Raw genomic sequence first — 25,491 nt, forward strand, 5'->3', positions numbered from 1 at the left:
CCGTTTGGCCTCTAGATTCAGCAACTATTAAGCCTGTTATAGCCAGCTGTGTGTCTGTCAGAAGACTGAGAGCATCTGGTATAAGCAAGTTTTCCAGCCTAGGTCTTGTGTCTGGAGCACAGGCTCATCAGCTTCAAGCTGCCCAACCTGATCTTGGTACACCAGTTGCCACAGAGACAGAGAAGATGCCTTGCTTTGGGCTGGAGAGATGGCTCAGTGATTAAGAGCACTGACTGCTCTTCCAGAGGTCCTGAGTTCAATTCCACAGGCTGGCTTACAACCATCTATACTGGGATCTGATGCCCTCTTCTGGCATAAAGGTGTACATCCAGATAGAGCACTCATATACACAAAATAAATAAATAAATCTTTAAAAAGTTAACTTGTTCTTTGTGAAGCACAGATTGTTTAATAAATATTTGTTGAACAGAAATGGTGTTTCCATCACATGTCCTGCTCTGGCTGCCTCTGGGTTTAGGGTCATTTTTGCATACGACACAATGATCCATGTATCAGGGAGTGGTTTATGGAAATACTATGTTTTGTTCTATTTTTCCTCTATTTTCAAGAAAATGGCCTTGTGGCATGTTCACTTGTCTTATGAGAGCCTGTGATGGGTGGGAGTACTGCCCTTCACTGTGAAACACAGGGTTATAACACCGGCCCTTTTCCTCACCTGTGAAGTAGGCACATTTGGAGAGCCTGCTGGAGAACCCCAGGGTGCATGCCAGATTGAGGGCCCATTCAGTAAATTACTGTCTCCGAAAAGGTTCTCTGCCAAGGTGAGAATGTCAAGGAACATTCCAGATCACCTTTTGAGCCTTTTCACTCCGTGTCCAGCTCCTGTTTAGCTGAGGAGCAGCTGTGGTTCCTCCTGTGATAGATGGGAACGAGTTCTGGAACCTACTCTACTTTCTGCTCCACCAACTCCTTGTGCATCTCACTTTACTAGTTGATCTTTACCAGGGTCACTGGCAGGCCAGGAAGGATGGGAAATCTGGTTAAAAGAGATCTGCCACAGAATAGAGGTTGAATCTCACAAGTCATGTTGTCACAACTTTACAGCTGCAGGATAGACAAATGGGTTTGGAGAACTAAACAGACTCTACTAACAATGACATTTCAAATCAGGGAAGAATAGACTATTCAAGTACATGCCATGGGAGCGGCTAATGAGCCATTTGGATCCAAATAAATTATCTACATGTCACAACACACTAGCAATAAAACCAGATAAATTAACTGTCCTATGCATGCTACAAGAGAAAATCTTACTTTGTCTTATATCTGTGAACCCAACTAGCTATAACTGGCCTGGAAAAATATGTCCACAGGTGCAATAGTGACATGTATGTTATAGGACTAACCAACCAATTTTCAATTTTTAAAACCTTTTTATTTATTTATTGATATATATGCATGTTTAACTTGCATTTATGTATTTGCACTATGTGCATCCTGGTGTCTGTGGATGCCAGAAAAGGGCCTGCCTCTGCCTTCTGAGTGTTGGTATTAAAGGTGAGTGCCACCACTGCCCGGCTAAGGTATTCCTTTAAAAAGTATGTGTGTATGATTATTTACAAATTAATACATTTAAGTATTGATTTCTAGTTTAGTAAGCAATGATGAATAAAACATAAAATTTCTTTGGATTCTTCAACCAAATGTTTTTCATCTTATTTTATGTGTATGGGTATTTTGCTTTCATGTATGTTTGTAAATCTTGTGAATACAGTGTCCTCTGATGCCAGAAGGGGGCACCAGATTCCATGGAACTGGGGTTAAGTATGATTGTGAGCCACCATGGGGAGGTTGGGAATTAAAGCTGGGTCCTCTGGAATACCAGCCAGTGTTTTTAACCACTGAGACATCACTCCAGCCCCACGGATTCTTGAAACAAATTTTAGGATCATAAACAAGTTCTAAGTTAAAAACAGAGATCTGCCTGCCTCTGCCTCCCAAGTGCTGGGATTAAAGGTGTGCGACACCAACGCCCAGCTCAAAAACTTTTGAATCAGTATTTTACAGCAATTTATGTGTATGCCTCTACTTAAATTTGCAAACACTATTAAGATACATGTTCAGGTTCTGCCCTCTGCTTGAGAGCCTTTATCCAGTAGCTGATCGAAACAGAAGCAGGTACCCATAGCTGAGCACTGAACCATACTCCTGGAATCCAGTTGCAGAGAGGGAGGAGGGATGAGCAAAGGAGCCAAGATGGTGCTGGAGAATCCTGCAGAAACAGTTGATCTGACCTAATGAGAGCATGGAGACCCTGGTCATAAAGCTGGGGAACCAGCATTGGACCAAACCAAGCCCTCTGAATGTGGGGAGTGTGTTGGAGGGGTTTGGTGGGGAACATGGGAGGATGGGAGGATGAGGGAATGGGGGGATGGATATGTAAATATGAATGCCTCTAAAAGTAAAATAAAAAAGGAAAAAACAAAACAAAACCTTATGAAATGAATAAACACAATGTGTCACTTTTCTTGGGGCCATTTGTTTATTAAATGTTAATGAATAAAGGTTAAAATTTATGATTTAAAAAAAAAAGATTCATGTTCAGGCTGGGGATGTGCCTTAGCACTTGCCTAGCAAGCTCAAGACCCTGAGTTTGATCCCCTAGGCCACAAGGAAACAAAAACAAAGTAAGTATTTTGCTTTGTGTGGTGGCATATGCCCTTACTCGTAGCACTTGGGAGGCAGAGACAGGCAGATTTCTGTGAATTTGAGACAGGTTGATCTACACAGCAAGTTCCAGGCCAGCCAGGACTGCATAGTGAGACACTGCTTTTTTTTTTTTTTTTAAAGTGTATTAATTTGTAGATGGTAGTCTCCTAGAAATGCAATTCAACAACAAAAAAAGTTTTTATTTATTTTTTTCTAGACAGGATTGCATGGTGCCCAAGTTGGCTGTGAACTGGCTATGTAGATGAGTAAGTAAACCTTTAATTTCTGGTTGTTTCCAACTTCCTAGTGCTTGGTTCACAGGCATGGGTCACTATACGCAATTTATGCAGCACTCAGGGCCTTCTGCACATTAGTCACACACTCTACCAATAAAAAGAACATGACTGATCCTAGGTATGGTTTATTGGAGGAGAAGGTTTATTGTAGATATGATGGAGAGCACAGCCAGAGGCAGAAGCATCTGGGAGAGTTCAGAGTGGATGTAGTCAGATTTTTCTTTGGGCTGCCAGTTCACAAATAAAGACACAGAGACTTATTATTAATTATGAAACCTTGGCCTTAGCTTAGGCTTGTCCTACTAGCTCTCATAACTCAAATTAACCTGCTTTTATTATCTACATTTTACAATGTGGCCTTTTATCTTTCTTTCATTCTATATGTTCAATCGCCTGTTGGCATCTCACCTGCCCTTCAGTCATCTCCTCCCACTTCTATCTCTGCTTGGAAATCCCACCGATGCCTCCTGCCTAGCTATTGGCCATTCAGCTCTTTATTAAACCAATCAGAGCAATATATCTTCATATAGTGTATAAATGTCCCCCAACAAGTGGACATGACTGGTATACTGAACAGGCCATGTGAGGAGAGGGAGGGGAGAGGAAGTTGTATTAACTGGAGTCAATAGGCCAGGAGACTTAAGAGGCCAAAAGGGCAAAAATGACTTTGTAACTAAAATGGCTGGGTTATACAGGAATCAGAGAAGCAGGAGGAAGGGAAAGCCCAGTCGATACAGTAGGGGGCTGGGTATGGCAGCCAGGAGGACTCTGTAACAGGAAAGGGCTGAGGGAGACTGGTGGCCAGAGTCTGCTTTGATGTGTTAATAGGCACCTTAGTCATTTGCCTGGGGTTTGAGATCTAACATGTGTCCCTAGTCTTTATTTATTTGGTTGATTGAGACAGGGTTTTACTCTGTAGCCCTGGTTGGCCTAGAATTTGGATGCTCGGATTACAGGCATGAACCACCACATCTGGGCAATTTTACACAAATGTTTTCTTTAAATGTCTATATTCAGAGTCTCAGAATGACCTTTGAACCAGCTTTACACTGATTTATACTTTGACAAACACTTATTGTGAATAACATGTGTATACACGCACATACACATACATGCAGATACAGATGCCAAACTCTTTTTTTTCCTTCATTGAGCTTTTCACACTTTTCTTAACCTTTCAAGTCACCTTGAATTTCTTCTGGTGCAACCTTCTACGTCTTATTCATAGTTTTGTTATTAATATAAATTCTATACAAACCTATAATATTCCTTCCCTTTTCTCTGGTTCAAAACCAAAACGTGGCTGCCTTGGCTTTAAGAAGGTACTCCGGATACCTAGGCAGGAATTCAATCTATAAAGAAGAAAGGCTCCCAGACCACGTGATAACATTGCCCGTGCACACGTCATGTTGCCGTCACCCAATGCTTCCGCCCTCTTCAAACATGGCTGGTAAGCTCCCTCCGCACCGCAACTATGGCTGCTCTTGCATGTAGTACCCATACTGAGTACATGCCAGTCTCTATTAGGCAGATATCGCGGCGGAGGAGATACAGCAGGACAACAAGGAGGACAATAGGTTACCACCAGCAGTAACAAGCGCGGACCGGAAGTTCCGCGTCCTCGTTGTCCGGGGGAGCCGTTAGGCACGCACGCCGGAAGTGGCCAATCGGCCAGTGTGAGGCGGTGCCCACTGTGTTCGCGTCCCTCGGGCAGCGGAGCCATGGAGCCCGGGGCTGCTGAGCTTTATGACCAGGCCCTGCTGGGCATCCTGCAGCACGTGGGCAATGTCCAGGACTTTCTGCGCGTGCTCTTCGGCTTTCTCTATCGCAAGACCGACTTTTACCGTCTGCTTCGCCACCCTTCGGACCGCATGGGCTTCCCGCCCGGGGCCGCCCAGGCCCTAGTGTTGCAGGTGAGGTGGGGAGCGAAGGGCCATTGGGGTCCTGCAGAACCTTATTCTAGTTCTACTTCCCGGCGCCAGTTCTGCCCCTGGTTTGCGTCCTACGCCTCTGACCAGCGCCACTCCTCATCCCAACCCTTCAGATTTTGCGGTTCTCTCTGAGGTGCCAAAGGTGATTTTGTGTAAATGGTCAGGCATTATCTGAAGCGCGAATCAGTTGTCAGCGATGCGCGCTGCTTTGGGAACAGCCTAGGTTTATGAGGGACATTTTTAGGTGTTGGAAGCTGCCAGCCTGCCTTTGAGGGCCTCTCAGCATCCTGTGGTCATCCCAAGTACGGTACAGGGGTTTTTGCTAGGCTGTATTAAAACCGTGCAGGCTGGAGGGGAAGGACTTTCATAGCGGCAGAAATTTGAATATTTCAGAATGCCCGGGCTCAGGAGGTGGCAAGAATGACCAGTATGTATTGATTGGTGGGTGTGGCCGCTTGTCAGTTACCTACGAAGTCCAGTGTAATCGAATCGATTATGAAATTTACATTTGGATTTAAATCTGTACGTCCCAGGTTAAATCTATTGCTTTTGAAGCGTTACTAATTACCGACTTTTAAAAGTTGTTTTGTATTTAGACAGGGTTTTGCTATGTAGTGCAGGTTGGCTTGGAACTTGCCAGGTAGACCAGGATGTCTTTGAATTTAAGATTCTCCTTCTTTTGACTCTCCAGCGCTGGGATTGTTGACATTGTTGAGTGTAGTAATAAGCAAACATTTAGCTGGGCAGTGGTGGCGCAAGCCTTTAGTCTCCTTGATTCCAGCACTAGGGAGGCAGAGACAGGTGGATCTCTGGGAGTTCAAGGCCAGCCTGGTCTACAAGGTGAGTTCCAGGACAGGCTCCAAAGCTGCACCGAAAGAAACCCTGTCTGGGGGGTGGGGAAGCAAATATTTAATGAATACACTTAACACTCAGCTGTAGTATAGGCTTTGATGTGGGTATTTAAATAATGGTCTGTCTACTCATGACATGGTTCAGAAAATAAAGCACAGAGGGCAATAGAGAACTGTGCTAGTTTTCTGTGTGGTAGAGCTGTTTGGAAGGAATTAATAGAGATGATAGTTATGAAATTGAGGAAGGTTGTAGGAAATAGATTTTTTTGGTGAGATTAAAGTATTGCAGGGGTGTGCTTTGGCACACCATTCATTAATCCCTGTACTTGGGAGGCAGAGGCAGATGGATTTCTATGAGTTCGAGGTCAACTGGTCTACAAATTGAGTTCCAGGACAGCCAGGGCTGTTACACAGAAACCCTGTCTTGAAAAACCAAACTAAAACAGACACAAAAAAGTATTGAGGGGAGCATCAAACTTGCCCATTATAATCTGATTCTGTAGTGTCTGTAAAGTGCTTCCTGCTACCTCTGAAGTCTTACTCCAGTCTGTGGGCTTATCAGCTGTTACTTTCCTCAGTTCCTCAGTGGAAGAAACCAAAGCTTAGCATGTTCTACTATCAACACAATGGTGAGGCAATGGGTGGGATGGTTTGATGATGAGGCTGTGTTTCAGAATGGAGACTGATAAGTTACTGGAGTAACTCAGTCTCATCAGTGGCCCAAGTGCCATTTAAGTAATTGGAGAGTGTGAGAGGTTGCTGAAATGGAACCTTATGTTACTTTATAATGAAGTCTTGCCACTTGATCTTCACAGTCTCTCTGAATTTGACTTGCCAGATCAACAAGGTTAAATTAAATGATGGGACAAGAACTTCACTAAGCTATTTCCTCATAGCTGGAACTCATGACTTCAGTTTTCTAATTCCAAATCTTTCTCTTCTGATATTTAACCATTCCATAGTAGGGTAGAAACTTCTGTTTTGGTTGTAGAAAGGTTTGGTGGAGAAAAGATTATATCCCCATAGCTGGCATTTGACCTTCTGGTGTAGTATATCTTATTTTAGCTTTAATGTAATTTGAGGGATTGGCTCTTGTTTTTTCTGATGAACTGATAGAGGTAGTGCATGTATTTACCCTGTAAGTGTAAAGCAATTACCTCTTAAAGATAGGTTGCAATGTGGTGACTATTCCTTTGGAGGTAGGGAGCAGGAGCAGAGGAAGGGGACAGATGGACCAAAGATTCCAAGATTCCAAATCTGGGTGACTGGAACAGTGACATTCATTAACTGCACTGTCACTTGGATTGGGAGGCGGGGATTAGTTTTTTGATTTTAGACAAGTTGAGTTTGAGATTGCAGACAAGTTCTGACTTATAAGCTGTTTCAATTGAGGAACTGGATCTTGCAGGAGACGGAGGGACTGTTGAGGTCTGAAAGAGAAGAGTCAAAAGAGGATAGTTGAGGAACAGTCACAGTGAAGGGCACTGGATTTCACTGAAGCCCAGGGAACAGTCTTTTTTGTTTGTTTGCTTTGTTTTCTTTTTCGAGATAGGGTTTCTCTGTGTAGCCCTGTTGGTCCTGGAACTTGCTCTGTAGACCAAGCTAGGCTGAAATTCACTGAGATCTGCCTGCCACTGAATCCCAATTGCTGGGACTAAAGGCGTGTGCCACCACTGCCCAGCTGGGACAGTCTTAAACATAGGTTTAAGAGTTTTTTGTTTGTCTTTACCCCCTTTCCCCACCCCGAGGTTGTTTCTCAACCATTAGCCTTGACCAAGAGACTTTTTTTTTCTTTTCAGTTTCTACTTTCAAACAAATATTTATTGTTCACTGGTTTGGACCCTGGGAAACAGACTTTTAAACTGATGTGAGTTTTTGGATTTTTTTTTTTTTTAATTAAAATTTAGGACTGGAGAGATGGCTTAGAGGTTAAGAGCACTGACTGCTCTTCCAGAGGTCAATTCCCAGCAACCACATGGTGGCTCACAACCATTTATAATGAGATCTGGTACCCTCTTCTGGTGTGCAGATATACATGGAAGCAGAATGTTGTATGCATAATAAATAAATAAAATCTTTTATTTTCCAAGCCTTGACTGGCTTGGAATCCACTGTATAGACCAGGCTGACCTCAAACTCAGAAATCTGCTTGCCTCTGCCTCCAGAGTTCGGGATTAAAGGGATGTGCCACTATGCCCAGCCAACCAAGAAACTTTTAAAAAGTACATATTCTTAGCCAGATGTGGTGGCGCATGCCTTTAATACCAGCACTTGGGAGGCAGAGGCAGGTAGATCTCTGTGCGTTCAAGGCTAGCCTGGTCTACAGAATGAGTTCCAGGACAGCCAGGGCTAGCTAGTACACAGAGAAACCCTTTCAAACTATTAAAAAAAAAAATACATTTTTTTGTTTGTTTGTTTTTTTGTTTTTTGTTTTTCGAGACAGGGTTTCTCTGTGGCTTTGGAGGCTGTCCTGGAACTAACTCTTGTAGACCAGGCTGGTCTCAAACTCACAGAGATCCGCCTTCCTCTGCCTCCCAAGTAAAAAATACCTATTCTTGAATATTTTCATTGGGTAGATCATAGTGAGTTTTTTTTTTTTAATTTTTGTAATTTACAGAAAGTCTTTGGCAAGAGGCTTGTAAGGTGGGTTCATTATTGATAAGGGAGTGATATTAATTATCAGTTAGATGAGTCACTTAGTACCCACACAGCATCATTTTTACTCATCTGCTGTTTTTTTTTTCCTCCTTCTTGTTCCTGATTCAGATCCTAAGATTCCTTCCTGTGACTTCTTCTCTTCAACTGTAATACCCAGCGTCTCTGAATATAGACAGAGAAAGTTTGGTTGTGTTTTTGTGGAACTTGTGAGCATCCTGTTGGAATTTTGGGGAGTGGAGTGTTGTTGTATGTGCTGTTTTTGTTTTTATTTTATTTTGGTCAGCTTAATACAAACCAAGGTGTCTCAGAAGGTGATAATTTCAGTTGAGGAAGTCTGCAGGGCATTTTTTTGATTAATGATGGATGTGGGAGGGCCCAACTCATTGTGGCAGTGTCATCCCTGGGCAGGAGCTTTTGGGCTATGTAATAAAGCAGGCTGAGCAGGTCAGTAGGTGTCATTACTACAATATCTACTTTAGTTTCTGTTTTGAGTTTCTGCTTTGACTTCACCTGATGAAGGACTGGAACCTCTAAACCAAGTAAACCCTTTCTTCTCCAAGTTCCTTTTTTTGATCATGATGTTTTCATCAAAGCAATAGAAAGCAAACCGATACAGTACTGTTGGTGTAAGGTATCTTACTTTCTAAGGTTTTTTTTTTTTTTTTCTTTTTCAAGACAGGGTTTCTCTGTGTTACAGCCCCAGCTGTCCTGGAACTCACTGTGTAGACCAGGATGACCTCGAACTCATCCTCTACCTATCTAGATCTACCTACCTCTACCTCCCGAATGCTGGGATTAAAGGTGTATGCCACCACCGCCTAAGGTCTTTTTTGTTTTGTTTTTTGTTGTTGTTGTTGGCTTTTTTATAGACAGGGTTTCTCTGTGTAGCCCTGGCTGTCTTGGAACTCGCTCTGTAGACCAGGCTGGCTTCAAATTCAACAGAGATCCACCTGCCTCTGCCTTCCAAGTGCTGGGATTAAAGTCGTGTACCACCACCTCCTAGCTTCTTCTAAGGTCTTATAACAGGAGTGAAGTTTGTGAAAATTTTGTTCTGTTCCATTATTAGAAAATATTAAGAAAAAAGTAGTTTTGTTTGACATGTCAGTCTGTACAGTTGATAACTCCTGGAATCCAGTGTAAGAATCACTGCTTAGTGGAAGTCTTTGTAAGGAGAATCAGGAAAGCACCTGTATCTTATTCCTCTTGTAAACTGTTGGAAAAGCTTAGGCAAGTAGTTCACTTTGTCCTCTGAGATGGCTTATTGAAGGTCATGGACATCTTATTCTAGGCTAGGACTCTGACTTGAGCAAGGTGAGTACTGTGAACATATGGCAGCTGGAGCTCTGGAGTGGCCTGAGAAGTAGGTGGGGCAGAGGGCAGGCGGAAGAGGCTCAGCTCAGCATGCAGAGTTTGAAAGGCTTCAGGAAGAATGAGTACTCAGGCCTTGGTTTAGAGCAGCCTGTGGTAGCAGTCTGAGGTTATGGGAGAAGACTCCTATGTGCCCACTTTTGTTTTTCAGTTGAAGATTTGAGGTATTAGAGATAGAGTGGTTTTGAGCACAAAGGACTCAGATACTTGTTAGCATGGATGCTGGAGAGAAGCTAGTCAAACCAGTGGTTACTTGTGGAGTAGAAATGATTTTGGGCTTGTCTGTAGGTGTTTTGTTCTGTTTTTGGAGACAGGATCTGACTGTATACCCATGGCTGGCACTTGCTGTGTATCAATTACTATTTATATCAGGCTGGCCTAGCACTCTCAGAGATTCACCTACCTCTGCCTTCTGGGTGCTGGGATTAAGGGCATGTGCTAGCATGCCTGGCCTTTGTTTCCAGTTTTCACCTTTTAGGGTTTTATTTTATTTTATTTCTGGTTATATTGCCTTTTACTGTTTGTTGTATCCTGTATAATTTTTCACTGTCTCCTTTCACTGACAGGCCATGATAGGTTACTTAACCTGTCTGAACCCAATTTTTCCTCATTTTAGGATGTTGGTGATCTTTTTCACAGGTTTTTTTGTGAGAGTTTTGAGACTGTTTGTAGAAGCACAAAGTATAGTTTGTACATCAGCACCTGTCTTTAGTTTTGTCTTCTAAGCAGTGCTCAGACACTGCTAGTGAATGCTTATAGTGTCTTAGCCCTTTGGAATTGGTCATTCCCACCCATGTCCCAGGCCATTCTCACAACTTTTCTACCTCTGCCTCATGCAGGACTTGCTTTTTCTTGGTGATTCTACTCCTTGGAGCTGTGGTGATTCCTCTAGTGGCCCTTATGGAAGACATACTCCTTTTTTACAGACCAACTGAGAACCTGATCCTCCTCCTATAGATTTCTTACTTCAGAAATATTCCTTCCCACCACAGTCTGTAACAGGGCATCAGGGTTCCATATAGAAGTTCTGTTTGTGTGAATCTGTACTTGTGTAGTGCTGAGGATGGAACTCATTGACTAAGCAAGCATTCTGTTGCTGATCTACATCCCCAACCCTTTAGATGTAACTGTTTAATGGTCCCAGCACTTTCATGGATGTGACTATGTACCAGAAAAGTTAAAGGAGGACTACATACCAAAGGAGGACTATTCAGGCCCTGATCTTGGGAAAAGTCCTGCTAGAAGTCCCAGGTGATCAGAATGAGTTTGCATTCCTTGCACACTGTAGGCCCAGAGCGGGTGTTTATGGAATCAAGTGCCCACTCCTATATCCCCTCAGCTGTCATTTCGGAAAGGGTAGCAGTAGTCTGGTAAGCCTGAGTGCATTTTGTAGGTTGAAGTTCAGTTACATCTTCCTCCCTCCCTCCCTCCCTTCCTCCCTTCCTCCCTCCTCCCTCCCTCCTCCTCCTCCCTCCCTCCCTCCCTCCCTCCTTTCTTTTTGAGATGGGGTTTCTCTGTGTAGCCCTGGCTGTCCTAGAACTCACTCTGTAGATTCTGTAGATCAGGTTGGCCTCTAACTCACAGAGATCCACCTGCCTCTGCCTCCCGAGTGCTGGGACTAAAGGCGTGCACCACTACTGCCTGCTATCTGTTTTTTTTTTTTTTTTTTTTTTTTTTTTTTCTTTTTTCTTTTACTTTTTAAGCCTGAATCTCTGGTACCTTCATGAATCCACATTACCAGGATAGTGTGTTCTTCACACTGCTGGCAAGGTTGGTAAAAGTAATGACAACTATACCTGTTTAGTGTTGCATCCTCTAGGTTTGCAAGTTTTGTTAACTTAGAGTTGTTTTTGATTTTGTTAATTTTGGAACCTTATGGAGAAGGAGCAGTTCCTACCAGCTTTTGGTGAAGTTGCAGAACATTTCCATTTTGCTTTGGTTTACTGCTAATTCTGTTCTTAGTAGATTTTGTTATATTTCTATTTGATGTATGGTCTAATGGGGGCAGGTGAACTGATTGTTGGATTGATGCTTCATCTTTAGGTCTTTAAAACATTTGATCACATGGCTCGCCAGGATGATGAGAAAAGGAAGAAGGAACTTGAAGAGAAAATCAGAAAAAAGGAAGAAGAGGCCAAGGCTGTGGCAGCTGCTGCAGCTGAGAAGGAAGCCGTGCCAGTTCCAGTGCAGGAGGTAGAGATTGATGCTACTGCAGAATTGAGCGGGCCTCGGGAAGTAGAAAAGTTGGAGTCCCCAGGCCCACAGGGCCCTGACCACAAGGTGGCCCATGGCTTGGAGGAGGCAGAAGCTCCAGGAACTGTTAGCAGTGCTGCTGAAGGCCCTAAGGAACCCCCAGTGCTCCCCAGGTAGGAGCGGCTCTTCTGCAGTGTCCTCCTTTCTCTGCCGTGGTTAAGTTTGCCTATGATTGGTTTTTGCTTTGTGTGGTTTGTAAGATAACAGTTATGTCTTGGTGGGATGGTGGTTAAATAACAGAAATTTACTTTCTAATAGTTCTGGAGGCTAGAAATCCACAATTAAAGTATTGTCTGGATTGTTTGTTCTAAGGCCTCTATCAGTGGCTTGCAGACAGCCTTCTTCTTGTGTCTTCATATGTTTTCACCTTCCTCTGTGCTTGCCTGTATCTTAATCTCCTGTTTTCAAGCTGCATCCGACACCCTAGTGACAGATTGCCTTCTATCCAAGTGCTTCAAGGACCTTCTCAAGTTGTTAAGCTAAGTGGCAGGCACCTTTACCTGTTAAGCCATCTTGGCAGCCACCTAAAATGTAATTTTAATAGGCTCTGAATCATTCCTAGAGCAAATGTTGACTTGTTTGGAAAATTTCTGGGAAAGAGTTTTTCTGTCATGGAACTTTGTAAATTAGCACCTGACTTATGGAGTTGTGGATACCATATGAGTCTTCATTTAGAACCACGTGTCTGATGCTGCTGGCTCCTCCTCAGCTGCCCAGTCATTGCACTACAGTGTCACCTTCCAGCTCCAGGTTCAACACTACTTCTTTACCTCAGCATTTATTTTGCTTTCTCTGTTTGCAACCTGCACAACAGTGCTTTAGTTGCATATTTGGGTGCTTTAGTCTTCTTGCTTTTCCACTGTTTGAGACAAATTAATGATCTGTTCACAGTCATGCAGCCAGTTGAGGGTCAGAGCCAGAATTAGAGCATTTATTGCCTACTAAAGCCCTTACTGTATCTGTGTGTAGGCTGAGCCACAGCATCTTGATTTTGGTTTGAATCAGTATTGAGCATTCAGCTTAGGGCCTCACATTTGCTAGGCAGATCCTCCACTACTGAGGAACATCCTCAGATCTTGATTCTTAATGTTTTTCTCCCTTCAAGGACTGATGTATATCTGAAGAATAGCTTAATGTAGGGCCTCAATTCACAACCTGCCCCTGCTACTTTCTAAACATATTATTTTGGGCAAGCAATGTCACTTCTCATGATCTACTGTTATTATTATTTTTAATTTTATGTGTATGGGTGCTTTGCCTGCATGTATGACTGTTTGCTACATGCATGTCAATGCCTGTGGAAGCTGGACAAGGGTGTTAGTTACATTTGGAAACTGCCGTGTGATTTCTGGGAATTGAACTCAGGTTCTCTGGAACAGTAGCCATTGCTCTTAACTACTGAACCATCATCTCTCTAGTTCACTTCTCTATGAGATTCTTTAAACCTATCTTGTAGAGCTTTTGTGAATTTTAAATGAGCTAAGAGTTAGGCAGCTAACCAATGACAGAGCTTGAGTATAAAGCATTTGTCTCCATCACGCCTCATGGTGTGCCTTTCACTTTCCAGGGGTTGAGTGCACCTAGCCCTTCCCAGTGAGAAGAGTGAGTCCTCCTTGTGAAGCTTGTGGCAGTGTCTGCTGGTCAGCTGCGATCTTGCTGGCTTGTCTCTTTTCTAGATGAATCTACTTTTCCTTTTTTGACAGGACTGCTTCTTTCATCTCCAGCTTCTGTTCTATCTTACTCCTTGTACTCTAACCTGGTTTTGGAGTGTGAGTTTAGTTTCCATTTAGTGAAGCAAACAACTTGGAATGGCTTATTACTGAGTAGGTAAAAGTCAGTTTTGTAAAGATACTAAATAAGGAGTTTAGAGGAAACAATTGTTGGATGTGTGAACAAGTTGATGGAGAAAGGGAAGCTGGTCTTGCATATGGAGTTCTGAAAGAAAAGGACGGTGATAAAGGTTTGAAATCCAAAATTGGAGGAGGAAATCTGATACTTCCTTTTAGTTTGTTGTTGTTGTATTGTTTGTTTTTTTCTGTAGCCTAGGCTGACCTCAAGTTTTTCATGTAGTCCAGGCTGGCTTTGAATCCACAATCTTCCAGCCCCAGGCTTCTGAGTGCTGGGATTATAGTCATAAGCTTCCATATGAAACAGCCCTTAAGAACTCTTTCCTCCATACTCCATAGAGATGGCCTCATCCCTCACCATGGGTGTGAGAGAGCTGGCTCTGGTGCCATGGGCCTAGGAGAGCTGGCTCTGGCCCTGCCCCACTGGCCTGGACTGACCAAATCAGCTATCACCCAAGCCCATATCCAGGGCTTTGAATTTTCCCACCCCACCATCTATGCTGTCTACGACCTGTTTGAGTGTGAAGGTACTGGACCTGGGGGCTGGAGAGATGGCTCAGGGGTTAAGAGTGCTGCCTGCTCTTCCAGAGGTCCTGAGTTCAATTCCCAGCACCCACATGGTGACTCACAACAATCTATAATAGGATCAGATGTCCTCTTCTGTCATGCAGGAACCCATGCAAGTAGAACATAAATAAATAAATCTTTAAAAGAAAAAAAAAAAAAGTAAGTACTGGTCCTGTGGAACCCTAATCGCAGGAACTCCATGACTAGGGGCAACAGCAGTATATCTGAGAGAAGTTTCTGTGAGGGTCCAGCATTGATTGTGTACCAGAAGCCAGGGACCTTGACAAGACCAACAACTCATTGCAAAAACATTTCAAGTAAAGTTGAGTGGATGAAAGGGTGTACTGTGCTACATACCACAGCTTCCAGTGCCACAAAGATGAATGAAGAGATGTTGGGGAGGCAGGAAAGATGGAGGAGCAAAATAGTTTTTGTTTGTTTGCTTGTTTTTAATTAATATTTTTAAAATTTTCTTTTTAGGGAGATACTAATGGGGGTAAGAGGCAGATATGGAGGACTAGGAAATGAGTGGAATTGGGGTGTATGATGTGAAAGTTCCCAAAGAATAAAAAAAATTTGTTTAAGAAAAAAAGATATACAATTCTTTTTTTTTTTTAAATGATGTATTTTGGGGCCGGAGAGATGGCTCAGGGGTTAAGAGCACTGACTGCTCTTAAGAGGTCCTGAGTTCAAGTCCCAGCAACCATATGGTGGCTCACAAACATCTGTAATGAGATCTGATGCAGGCAGAACATTGTATACATAATAAATAAAATGTTTTAAAAAATGATGTATTTTAATTTTATGTGCTTTGGTGTTTTGCCTGCATATGTGTCAATGTAAAGGTGTTGGATCTCCTGGAACTGGAGTTATAGACAGTTGTGAGCTGCCATGTGGATGCTGGAAATTGAATCGGGTCCTCTGGAAGAGGGGCCAGTGCTGAGCCATCTTCCCAGCCCCTCTTGAGAACTTTTTTATTTCCGGCAAATCTAGTGGTGATGAATTTTCTTTTTATTTTGGGTATTTTCCTGCTTCTTTACATGCCTGGTAACTTTTGATTGGATATTAGACATGATTGTTGTGTTGTTATTGCTGTATTTCCTTTTCTCCTTTTAAAGAGTGTTGAGTTTTGTTCTTGAAGGCATTTTTCCTCCCTTCAGGTTAGCATGACTTTCAGAAGCTCAGTATGTGTGTGGGTGGAGAAGATTAAAATGTACCTTTAGACTGTGTGTGGTGGGGCATACCTTTAATCTCAGTACTTAGAAGCAGAGGCAGGTGGATCTCTGTACGTTCAAGGCCAGCCTGATTTCCTGATCTACATAGTGAAATCCAGGACAGCCAGAACTACATAATGAGACCCTGTCTCAAACAACAACAAAAAGATGTACCTTTAGGACCTTTTATTCTAGGGCTTGTTTATCTTAACACTTGCTGTTTTGGGTCTATCTTCTCAATATTGGGGGATTCAGTTATTCGGAAAAGTTTCCTCATGTGTCTATAGCTAACACTTAGAGGTAGAGGCAGGAAGATCACTTAAGTTTGATGCTAGCCTAATTTACATAAAGAGTATAAGGCCAGCCTGGGCTACAAGAGTGAGAACTGCCTCATAAATGAAACAAAAAAATATCTTACATTGTTATTACATGCAACAAAACATGGTTTGCCTGTCTGTTTATAAAGTGATCTTGAAGATTGCTGATGTTGTATTATGAGAGTCAGTTTTTTTTTTTTTTTATTTTTTTAGTCAGTGAAGATTTACATTGGCTTCAGAGACCAACGTTTTTACTTGCGGCTTAGGTTAGACTTCTACTGTCCTGACATTCAATGCTTAGTACTGCAGCATCTTATCCTTCAGTTGTTCAGACAGTGGATAAATTAATTACAAGTTGAGGCATAGTCTGTAGCTGCAGCTGAAACTATTTCTGCACATCTGAAAATGGGATGTCAAAGGCTGCCTGTCCTTTTCCTTGTTCCACCTGGAGCTGGATCCTAAGTTCCTCCACCAATTTACTTATCTATGGTAGATGTGAAGATTTGTCATTTTGTCAGTTAAATAATTGAAGAGTCTTCAGGGGACCACACCAAGGTCCCCTTCTGAGAACTCTTTCCATAGACAGTTTTCCCAGGACCTGAGATTTTGACTACTGATTCCTTTTTTTATTTTTATTTTTTTATGTTTTTTGTTTTTCCTTTACCCCCTTGGTTTTTAGATAGGTCTTAGTCTAGAGTGATCTTGAACTCTTGACTTTTTCCACCTCCTAAATGCTGGGTTTGCAGGTGTGTGTTCCAATGTCTGGCTTTGTTTGCTCTTTCTTCACACACCCTGTTTTTTATTGCTGTTTCTGATGACCTGTATTAGACATTTGCTGCTGTTCTGTACAGATTTGACAGATACTCCCTCTCTGATTCAGTAAAGCCCCATGACGTGCTTATTTAACAAAATTTGGCATAAGTGCTGGGGGAAAGACAGGATAATAAATAACGTATTTATAGTTGGTATATGCATTTTTATTTTAAGCTGTTTTGGGAGTTTTTGTTGTTGTTTCTGGTTTTGTTCATTTGTTTTTTGAGAAAACAAATGTGGTAACCCTGGTTGGCTTGGAACTCATTATGTAGATCAGCTGGTCTCAACTCAAAAAGATCTGTTTGCCTCTGCCTCTCCCTGCTGTGGTTAAAGGTGTGTGCCTCTATGCCTGGCTATTAAACTTCCATGTTTTTGTGTGTATTTAACAGTTCCTCACAGCCAAAAGTCTGGGAAGCAATCATTTTGTATCTTTTGAAACATAATTTACCTAGCAGTGCAATGAACTCTTTTTTGGAATATAGTTTATGACGTGTGTCATCATCACAGCCATGACAGATATATATATATATATATATATATATATAATATAGTGTGTGTGTGTGTGTGTGTGTGTGTGTGTGTGTGTGTGTGTGTGTGTGTCAAATGTCAGTGCCACAGCACATGGAATTAGTTCTTTCCTACATCATATGGGTGCTCGGGATTGAACTCAGGTTATCAGGTTTAGTGGCAAGTGCTCTACCCATCTGAGCCATTTTGTGGGCATTTACTAAATTTTTTCTGTTAGAATTATTTTTTCAATTTTTGTTTTTTCTTTTTTCTTTGGAGATGAATCTTGCTGTCTAGCCCAGGTTGTCCTCAACCTTGTTTGATCCTTCTGCCTCCACCTTCTAAATGTTAGAATTACAGGTATGTACCACCATGCCTGGCTACAGTATACATTTTTACTTATGTATAATGATGTAGAGTTTTTACACAGAAAGCTACAAGTGCAGGAATTTTTGGGCAGTTAAGGGGAATATTTGAAGGAAATGATAATTTGACCTAATTTTTCTATCTGTTAATATTTCCCCACTAATAAGCTACACTTGTCCTAAGTCTCATTGTTGTTTTCGCTCTACTTTCACTGTTGGCATATATCAAGTGAAAGTCAGAAATTCTCCAGGGATGAGCCTGGCACATGCCTTTAGTTCCAACTACATGACAGGCTGTGGTGGAAAATTGCTTGAGCTTGCAAGACCAGTCAGCCTGAGCAACACAGTGAAATTCCATTTAAGGAGTGAGGAAAAGAAGAAACAAAAAGAAAAGAAGTGCTAGGGTTCTTGGATCACTCACTCATTTTCCACTCATTTGGGTACAAAAAAATTTCCTGGTTGTGCAAGACTATAACATACATCATAGTTTTGGGAGTTGCCCATAGTAGATACTGTTTTTGTTTTGTTTCAAGTCTCAGTGTCTGTGTTGTAATTGACCAGTGACCATAGCCTGTGAACATGACTAGTTCTGTGGAAAGAAGGTACATACAGATTTCCACATTTCTCATGCTAGTTATAATCACCCTTTTTAAGTTGCCTGTTTTGGTTCACCTCTTGGCTTCATCCAGTTGGCAAACTTGGGTTGTGTTTTTCTCAGAGCCAAGCTATCAGAGCACCTGCAGTTCAGGCTCTCCACCTGCAGGTGTTGCTATAGGCAGTGGAAAAAGCTATGGTTGGGTCTGGGGATACTCATGAAAGGATCTTGACAGCATGTGGCAGTTCTGTTTTTCCTTATAGAAATCATGAGCAGAATTCCTTGTAAAGGAAGGAAGAGGGGGGAAAGTAGCAATAAGAATATAAGTTACCTAGTGCAAGCCTTTGATTCCAGCACTTGGGAGGCAGAGGCAGGAGGATCTCTTGAATTTGAGGCCAACCTGGTCTACAGAGTGAGTTCCAGAGCAACCAGGGCTACACAGAGAAACTCTGTCTTGCTAGAGGGAAGAAAAAAAACCAAAAGAATATAAATTACTACAGCTGGTCTAGACTACATAGTGACATAGTGAAACTCTTATCTTAAAAAAAAAAGAATAAATTAAGAAAAGAAAAAAAAATAAAAAAATAAAAACATTAGCTGGTCTTCCAGAGGTCCTGAGTTCAATTCCCAGCAACCTGCTCACAACCATCTGTGATGAGATCTGGTGCCTCTTCTAGCCTGCAGAGGTATATGCAGACAGAACACTATATACATAATAAATAAATAAACCTTTACACCCTGGAGGGCCTAGGCACTATCCCAAAGGATATGACAAACTCTGAAGATCCCCCATGGAAGGCCTTACACTCCCTGGGGAGCAGAAAGAGTATGGGATAGGTAGGGTGTTAGTGGGGGGCAGGGGAGGAGGGAGAGGGAACTGGGATTGACATGTAAAACAATCTTGTTTCTAATTTAAATAAAAAAATGGAGAAAAAATTGCTGGTGAAATCAAGGAAAAACAAACAAACAAAAAAACAGAAAAACCATAACCAGATAAACAAAAGGAAGGGTCCCCCACTCCCCACCCCAAACTTGAAGCAGCACAACAAACACAGAATCAGTTCCTCAGTTATCACCTGGATGAGTGATCCCATGCTGTCATGTTGAGTAGGCATTACTATGAGCCTGTGTCTGTTCCTTCTGCCTATGCAGGGAAGCAGAGTAGTGGTGGGGTCAGGAAAGTGCATCGTAGAACTACATGATGTCTGAGCTGCTTCACGTAGTTGACATACGATACTAAATGAAGCCATTAGTATGTTTACATGCTTTCAGCAGTGTGTCCTTTGTGCCTAGGTGTTACAGGGGCCTAGACACTTCTTGGGAAGGGAATTACATCATTTGGAAGAGGTTTCCTGGTAGTCTAATACCATGCTTGACTTTTGCTGTTCTGGGATCAAACTGTGGGATGTGCTACATAAGCATTCTGTTGGGCTCTATCACCAGCATTTTTTTGTTTGTTTGTTGTGTTCTGTTTTTCCTCTTTTTTCTTTTTCTTTTTCTTTGAAACAGGGTCGAGCATCGGTGGCGCACGCCTTTGATCCCAGCGTTCGGGAGGCAGAGGCAGAGGCAGATCTCTGAGTTCGAGGCCAGCATGGTCTACAGAGTGAGTGCCAGGACAGGCAATACAGAAAAACTCTGTCTTGAAAACACACACACACACACACACACACACAAAAAAAAAAAAGAAAAAAAAAAAGAAAAAAAATAAAACAAAAAATAGGGTCTTATATTACCCAGGCTGGCCTCAAACTCACTATTTAGCCAGGTTTGGTTTGAATTCCTCCTGATCGTCTTGCTTCTTATTTTTTATTTTTTTAAAGATTTTTATTTATTTATTATGTATACAACATTCTGCTTCCATGTATATCTGCACACTAGAAGAGGGCACCAGATCTCATAACGGATGGTGTGAGCCACCATGTGGTTGCTGGGAATTGAACTCAGGACCTTTGAAAGAGCAGTCAGTACTCTCAACCTCTGAGCCATCTCTCCAGCCCCTTAGAGAAACCCTTTTGGTTTTTCGAGACAGGGTTTCTCTGTGTAGCTTTGGAGCCTATCCTGGCACTGGCTCTGGAGACCAGGCTGGCCTCGAACTCAGAGATCCGCCTGCCTCTGCCTCCTGAGTGCTGGGATTAAAGGCGTGCACCACCAACGCCCAGCAATCGTCTTGCTTCTACCTCCTAGTTGTGTAGCCGTGTGCCACTGTGCCTGGCTGACCTCAGTCTTCTTTCTGGGTCATCATGTCATAGAGCAGTGGTTCTCACCTTTCCTAATGCTTCGACTCCCAGCCATAAAATCTTCTCATTGTTACTTCATAACTGTATGAATTGTAATGTAAATATCTGATATGCAGGATTCATGACATGCAACCCCCAAATGGGTTGTGACCCTCAGGCTGAAAACCTCTGTCATAGAGGGACTTATGAGCTCTTTGGGACCTTGTTTCTAAGTCTCCTAGCCTTATTAATGAGTGCTTAGCCCTCATGAGCTGATCATCTGTTTCTTAGGCAGGCTGTCAGAGGGAGACCTGTGCCTCAGGCTCTCTGGGTGTGGTCACACTACCTGTGAAAGCTGGGTCCCTTGGTTATCTTTATGCAGTTCTCCACTTGCTGTTCAGATACCTGTTGTAGACAGTTCCTTGGTAAAGTCATGTGGCATAGTCAGAAATCACTCCATGCCCATCCTGTAGGTTGTCATGAGGGTTGAATAAAGTAAACACTGAAGACCTTTTAGTGTGATCGATCACTCAGGGGCTAGGAAGTCATTTGTCCTAGAAAAGAGAAACAATATTTGGAAAATAGACAATTGTGTAAATGAAGAAAATCTTACTAATCCTCACTAAATTTTTGAGATATTTTCTGTAGTCTTTCCTATGTATGTAAACATATGCATACATTTAAATATGTATGTGTTTTTGTTTTTGTTTTTTTTTTTTTAATATGTATGTCTGTGTGAAGGAGTTAGATTCCCTGAAACTGGAGTTACAGATGGATGTGAGCTGCCATGTGGGTGCTGGGAATTGAACTTGGCTCCTGGAAGAGCAGGTGCTGCTCTTAACCACTAAACCAACTCTCCAGTCCCTAAATATGTATATTTGTAAACTTTTATGACATGTCTTTCTGTTTTGCTGAACAGTGTAGCTTGAGAATTTTCAGCATTGTTTTAATACTTTGTATTCCTACTGTACACTAATGGGTGTAATATGCCAGGAGTGAGTCTTGCCCTTGGACAAGGGTGCATACATAGCATGTGCTGAGAAGAGAACAAGTAGAGCTAGGAGTAAGTAGAGAGGGGCATTTGCTTGCTGCCTTCGGTTCAGAGCCCTGGAGCTCACCTGGGGACCGAGCCCCAGCATTCCTGCTGTTTCATCTTGCAGACAACTCACCTTGAAATCCCTGCTTTTAAAGGAAGCTCAGACATGAGAGGCCTACAGAGAACCTGATTTAAGTCACAGCTAGGAAGACTTTTGCCTTCTAGAAAGTGCTTGCTCACTTGATGATTTACTTGCTAATTTATTCTTGAGTTAGGATCTAGTTATCTAACCCCTACTGGTCTAAAACTCCTGCTCAGCTTTCCTAGTGCTAGGATTGCAGGATTAACAGTCAGTGCATTTTTATTTTTTATTTGGCAGTTCATTTGATTTGTTTTTCATAGTGAGACTTAACAGGCTTTGTTTCTAGAAAGCAATAGCTTATGGTTTTTTGGACATTGAAGCTGTATCAGAAATTACCTGGTGTCCTGGTTCATCAGAGGGTTTGGGGATGGAGGAAGAGCATGGCTCAGTAACCTGGAAAAATGTGTTTTTCAAAATCATGATAATCACTGATCTGCTTCCTTTTTTCAGATGAAAAAAATTAAGATCTACCATGGCCAAGGGCTTTGCTTAAGATCTTACAATTAGAGGGAAGGGCTGGAGTTGTTGGAGATTGAAGTGGCTCTGTTTCACTAGGCTGAACATGAATTCATTTGCTTTCCTTTGTGAAGAAAAACTAACTATAGCCAGACTCTCTGAAAGACGCTTTTAAGCTCAGTAAGGCTAGAGATGTAGCTCAGTTGATAGAGTGCTTGCCTAGCATGCACAAGGCCCTGTCTGGGTTTAGTCCCCAGAATTTCGAAAATCAGGCATGGGGGCACATACACCAAGTATATCCTAGCATTTGGGAGGAGGCAAGAGGAGTAGGAGTTCTATGTCATCCTCAGCTACTTACAGAGCTTGAGGCTAGTCCTGGCTACCTTAGACCTGTCTAGAAGTGCTACTGACAACCAACTTGTATTTGAATTGTACCATAGTAATTTATGTTAATTTTTTGTACCAAACACATAATATATGTAATTCCTAAAACTTTTGTTAGGTAGAATTTGAAGTAGAAACTATAGTGGGCCTAAGAGCATAGGACTCCCTAACTGCTCATTGTCAAACCTTCTCTCCTATTTTCTGTTATTTAAAACAAATTCTGCCTCATAACATTTCATCCTAATGTTTTCAGCAAGTATTTAAACTTTCAGTTTCCTTGTATTGTTCTATAATATGGTTTGTTTGAATCTGACTGTAAATAACATGGTAAACACTGATGACTCATAATTGACAGTTTCCACCCTCCTGCCCCAGAACATCCTTGTTAAAAGAAATCAGTGAGCAAGGTCCTGGGTTTATTCCCCAGAACTTTCTTTTTTTTTTAGATTTATTTTTATTATTTTAAACTCCAGAACCATTTTTTTTTTTAAAGAAAAAAAAATCAGGCTGTTTGTTGGGCTTGCCACTGTGAATTTTACTGATTGTTGACTGTGAGCTGGTTCAGCATGTCCTCTGTCCTATTTCTTGTAAGTCAGAGTTTTGTATTAAGGGTAACATTTTTTAAAGTTACAAGACTATGTAATGGAAATGAATTGTTCTTTCTGGAGGCAATTTGTCTGTAGCATCTTTTGAAAGTTTATTCGTGTGTGCATGCACTTTGCCTATTATACACAGTACATGTGTATACACAGCACATCTGTGGCTGTTGACTTTGCCACATCCCCTAAATGTGCTTGATAAGCGGTTGGCACTGACAGTGCTTTCTGTTGCCAGGCACCCTCTCCTTAGCACACATGTGAGATTTTACTGTCCTTAAAACTACATGGGGTAGGACTGTCGATCTACCATCTTAGGGTTCAGAAAAGTAGCCTGTGTTCATGTTGCTGCTGAGGAATGGAGTCTGGGCTTTCTTTCCATTGAATGGTTGGCACCAAGGTTCTTCACCACAGCTGACCTTACCCTCATTGGGGATTTAAAATGAAAATTACAGGCAGGGTCCCTTCACTAGAGGTCTGTTTGATAGCTCTGGTGTGGTTTGTAAATTTTGTGGATTTTCAGAAGCTTTCCAGTGACTGATTATGTGGCCAGGGTTTTTCTTGATTGCCATAGCGTATTATATCCTGTGGACCTTAGGGTGATTATCTAATGGGTCCTCAGGGGGCGTACTTAAACTGTTTACAGTACACTGTGGCACAAATGATTCTGCAGTGAATTTGTTTGTGTGTGTTTCTTGGGGCATGTGTATGTGTATCAGTTGGATGGTTCCCAGACAGGAATTACTGGGTCAGGAGGTTTTTTAAAATTTTGATGGATATTGCTAATTGGCCCCTGAGAGAGTCCACCCATTTGCTGTCTCACTGCCAGCTTGCATGAGGGAACCCTATCCCTTTCCAGCTTCTAATAGTGGCTTGAACAAATTTCTGGGCTGTTCTTATCTGTTCTTTGAAGTGCCATTCACTTTTGACCTACCTTAGGTTCTGATCTGCCTTTGTGTATGGTTCTGGGTTTTTCTTAGTTCCCATTCTGTCTATTTACAAACACTAAACTGTATATTTCTTTTGTTTATCACTACCAAGCTATTTACCTTACCATGTATTTCTAATACATTTTATCACTTAGTGAGACTCATGCTTTATCATTTTCACCAGATTTTTCTTTATTGAAATTAATTTTTCTATATAGAAATTTGATTGAAATTTTCATAGGCATACATTCAATTCATGTTTTGGACTAGGGCAAGTTGGTATCTTTATATATATATATATATATATATATATTTTTTTTTTTTTTTTTTTTTTTTTTTTCTGTCTAAGAATAGGGTGAGTTTTTAAGTCTTCCGTGGGATTTTAATGTTTTTTTTTTTTTTTTTTTTTTTTTTTTTTTTTCTAGTAGAGAAACTGGAAATGAGACTCAGGTCTCTAGAATTCTAGGTCCTAATAGTCTCTTAATTTTGTTGGGTTTTCTAGGTGTATAAACTGTTTAGTATTTATTATGTTTAGTAATAAATTATATTTTATTACTATATAATGACTGTCTTTAGTAGTAAATTACATGTATTTTTTGCACTTAGAATTTTAAATGTAACTGTGTATTTTTCTCCCTGTCAAGCTTTGTTGCCAGGCAACTGAAAGGATTTAGCTGACAATCACTAAAGCACAAGAAAGGCGGCTTCTGTGGGAGACTGGAGCTGGCTGCGGCTTATTGACTTAGGGTACTGATGCTGATCAGAGGTCCAGGTGGCATTGCAAAATGAGCTGTGGACATGGGTTTGTAGTTTTGTGAAGAGCAGGGACTGTTACATTTAAAGTGTTCACATTTAGATGCAGTGGAGGCTGGTTGCAGCTTGGATGAGTGCCACTGAGGCAGAGTGGAGAGAGGAGGGCTCAGGATTCCCTAGGAGGCCCTTTGTCCACCTGTTTGCAGGAGAGACTAGCACTTGGCACTTGGTGAGCCTGGATTTTGTGATCTGAAGAGTCTTCTGTCAGGGGAGCAAGGAGGGAGCTTCAGTGGGGAGAGTGAGCCTCTCTGAGCTGGGGTGTTCAAGCCAGGATCAGACAAGCCCAGAGGCATAGGTGATCCCCATCCTACCAGTGTGTTCAGACTTGCTGCTGGAGTTCTTTGCTCTTTCTCTAGAATCTCCGTGAGCACCTAAGATCCTAGTCTCTGGTGGTTCTTGTTTCCCCTTCTCACTGAGATGCTCCTAGAAGGTCCCCTTGCTGTCTCTGCTCGCTGGTGGCCCCAGTATGTACCTAGGCAGGCTGTCCTCTGTTCTCTGCCCTGCAGATGGTAGATGGATACACTTCCCAGCTCTCCACAAGCCTGCCCCTTTATGCTGGCTTTGATGTCTTCTCCTTTGGACCCCTTGTGCTCAATCCTCTTCTTTTCTTAGATATAATATATCTAAGGTTTATTTTTCCCAGAACCTGAGGGTTTTTTGTTTTTTG

General features: G+C 42.0%; 1 protein-coding gene across 2 annotated transcripts in view; it reads left to right on the plus strand.

Annotated features, from left to right (window-relative positions):
* Nucleotides 1-4,405: 4,405 nt before the first annotated feature.
* Nudcd3 (NudC domain containing 3) overlaps nt 4,406-25,491 on the plus strand; it is a 94,762-nt gene continuing 73,676 nt past the window's right edge. Inside the window, exons 1-2 of one of the 2 annotated variants that reach the window (XR_003479677.2) lie at nt 4,406-4,879; nt 11,818-12,140. Coding sequence is in view for 1 of the 2 variants with exons in the window: in XM_027388177.2 (XP_027243978.1) it covers nt 4,688-4,879; nt 11,818-12,140 (515 nt within the window). In the remaining variant the exon portion in view is untranslated. The remainder of the gene's footprint in view (nt 4,880-11,817; nt 12,141-25,491) is intronic. The other variant, XM_027388177.2, reaches the window with a different exon arrangement.

This window comes from Cricetulus griseus (genome assembly GCF_003668045.3).
Source record: "Cricetulus griseus strain 17A/GY chromosome 1 unlocalized genomic scaffold, alternate assembly CriGri-PICRH-1.0 chr1_1, whole genome shotgun sequence".
NCBI lineage: Eukaryota > Metazoa > Chordata > Mammalia > Rodentia > Cricetidae > Cricetulus > Cricetulus griseus.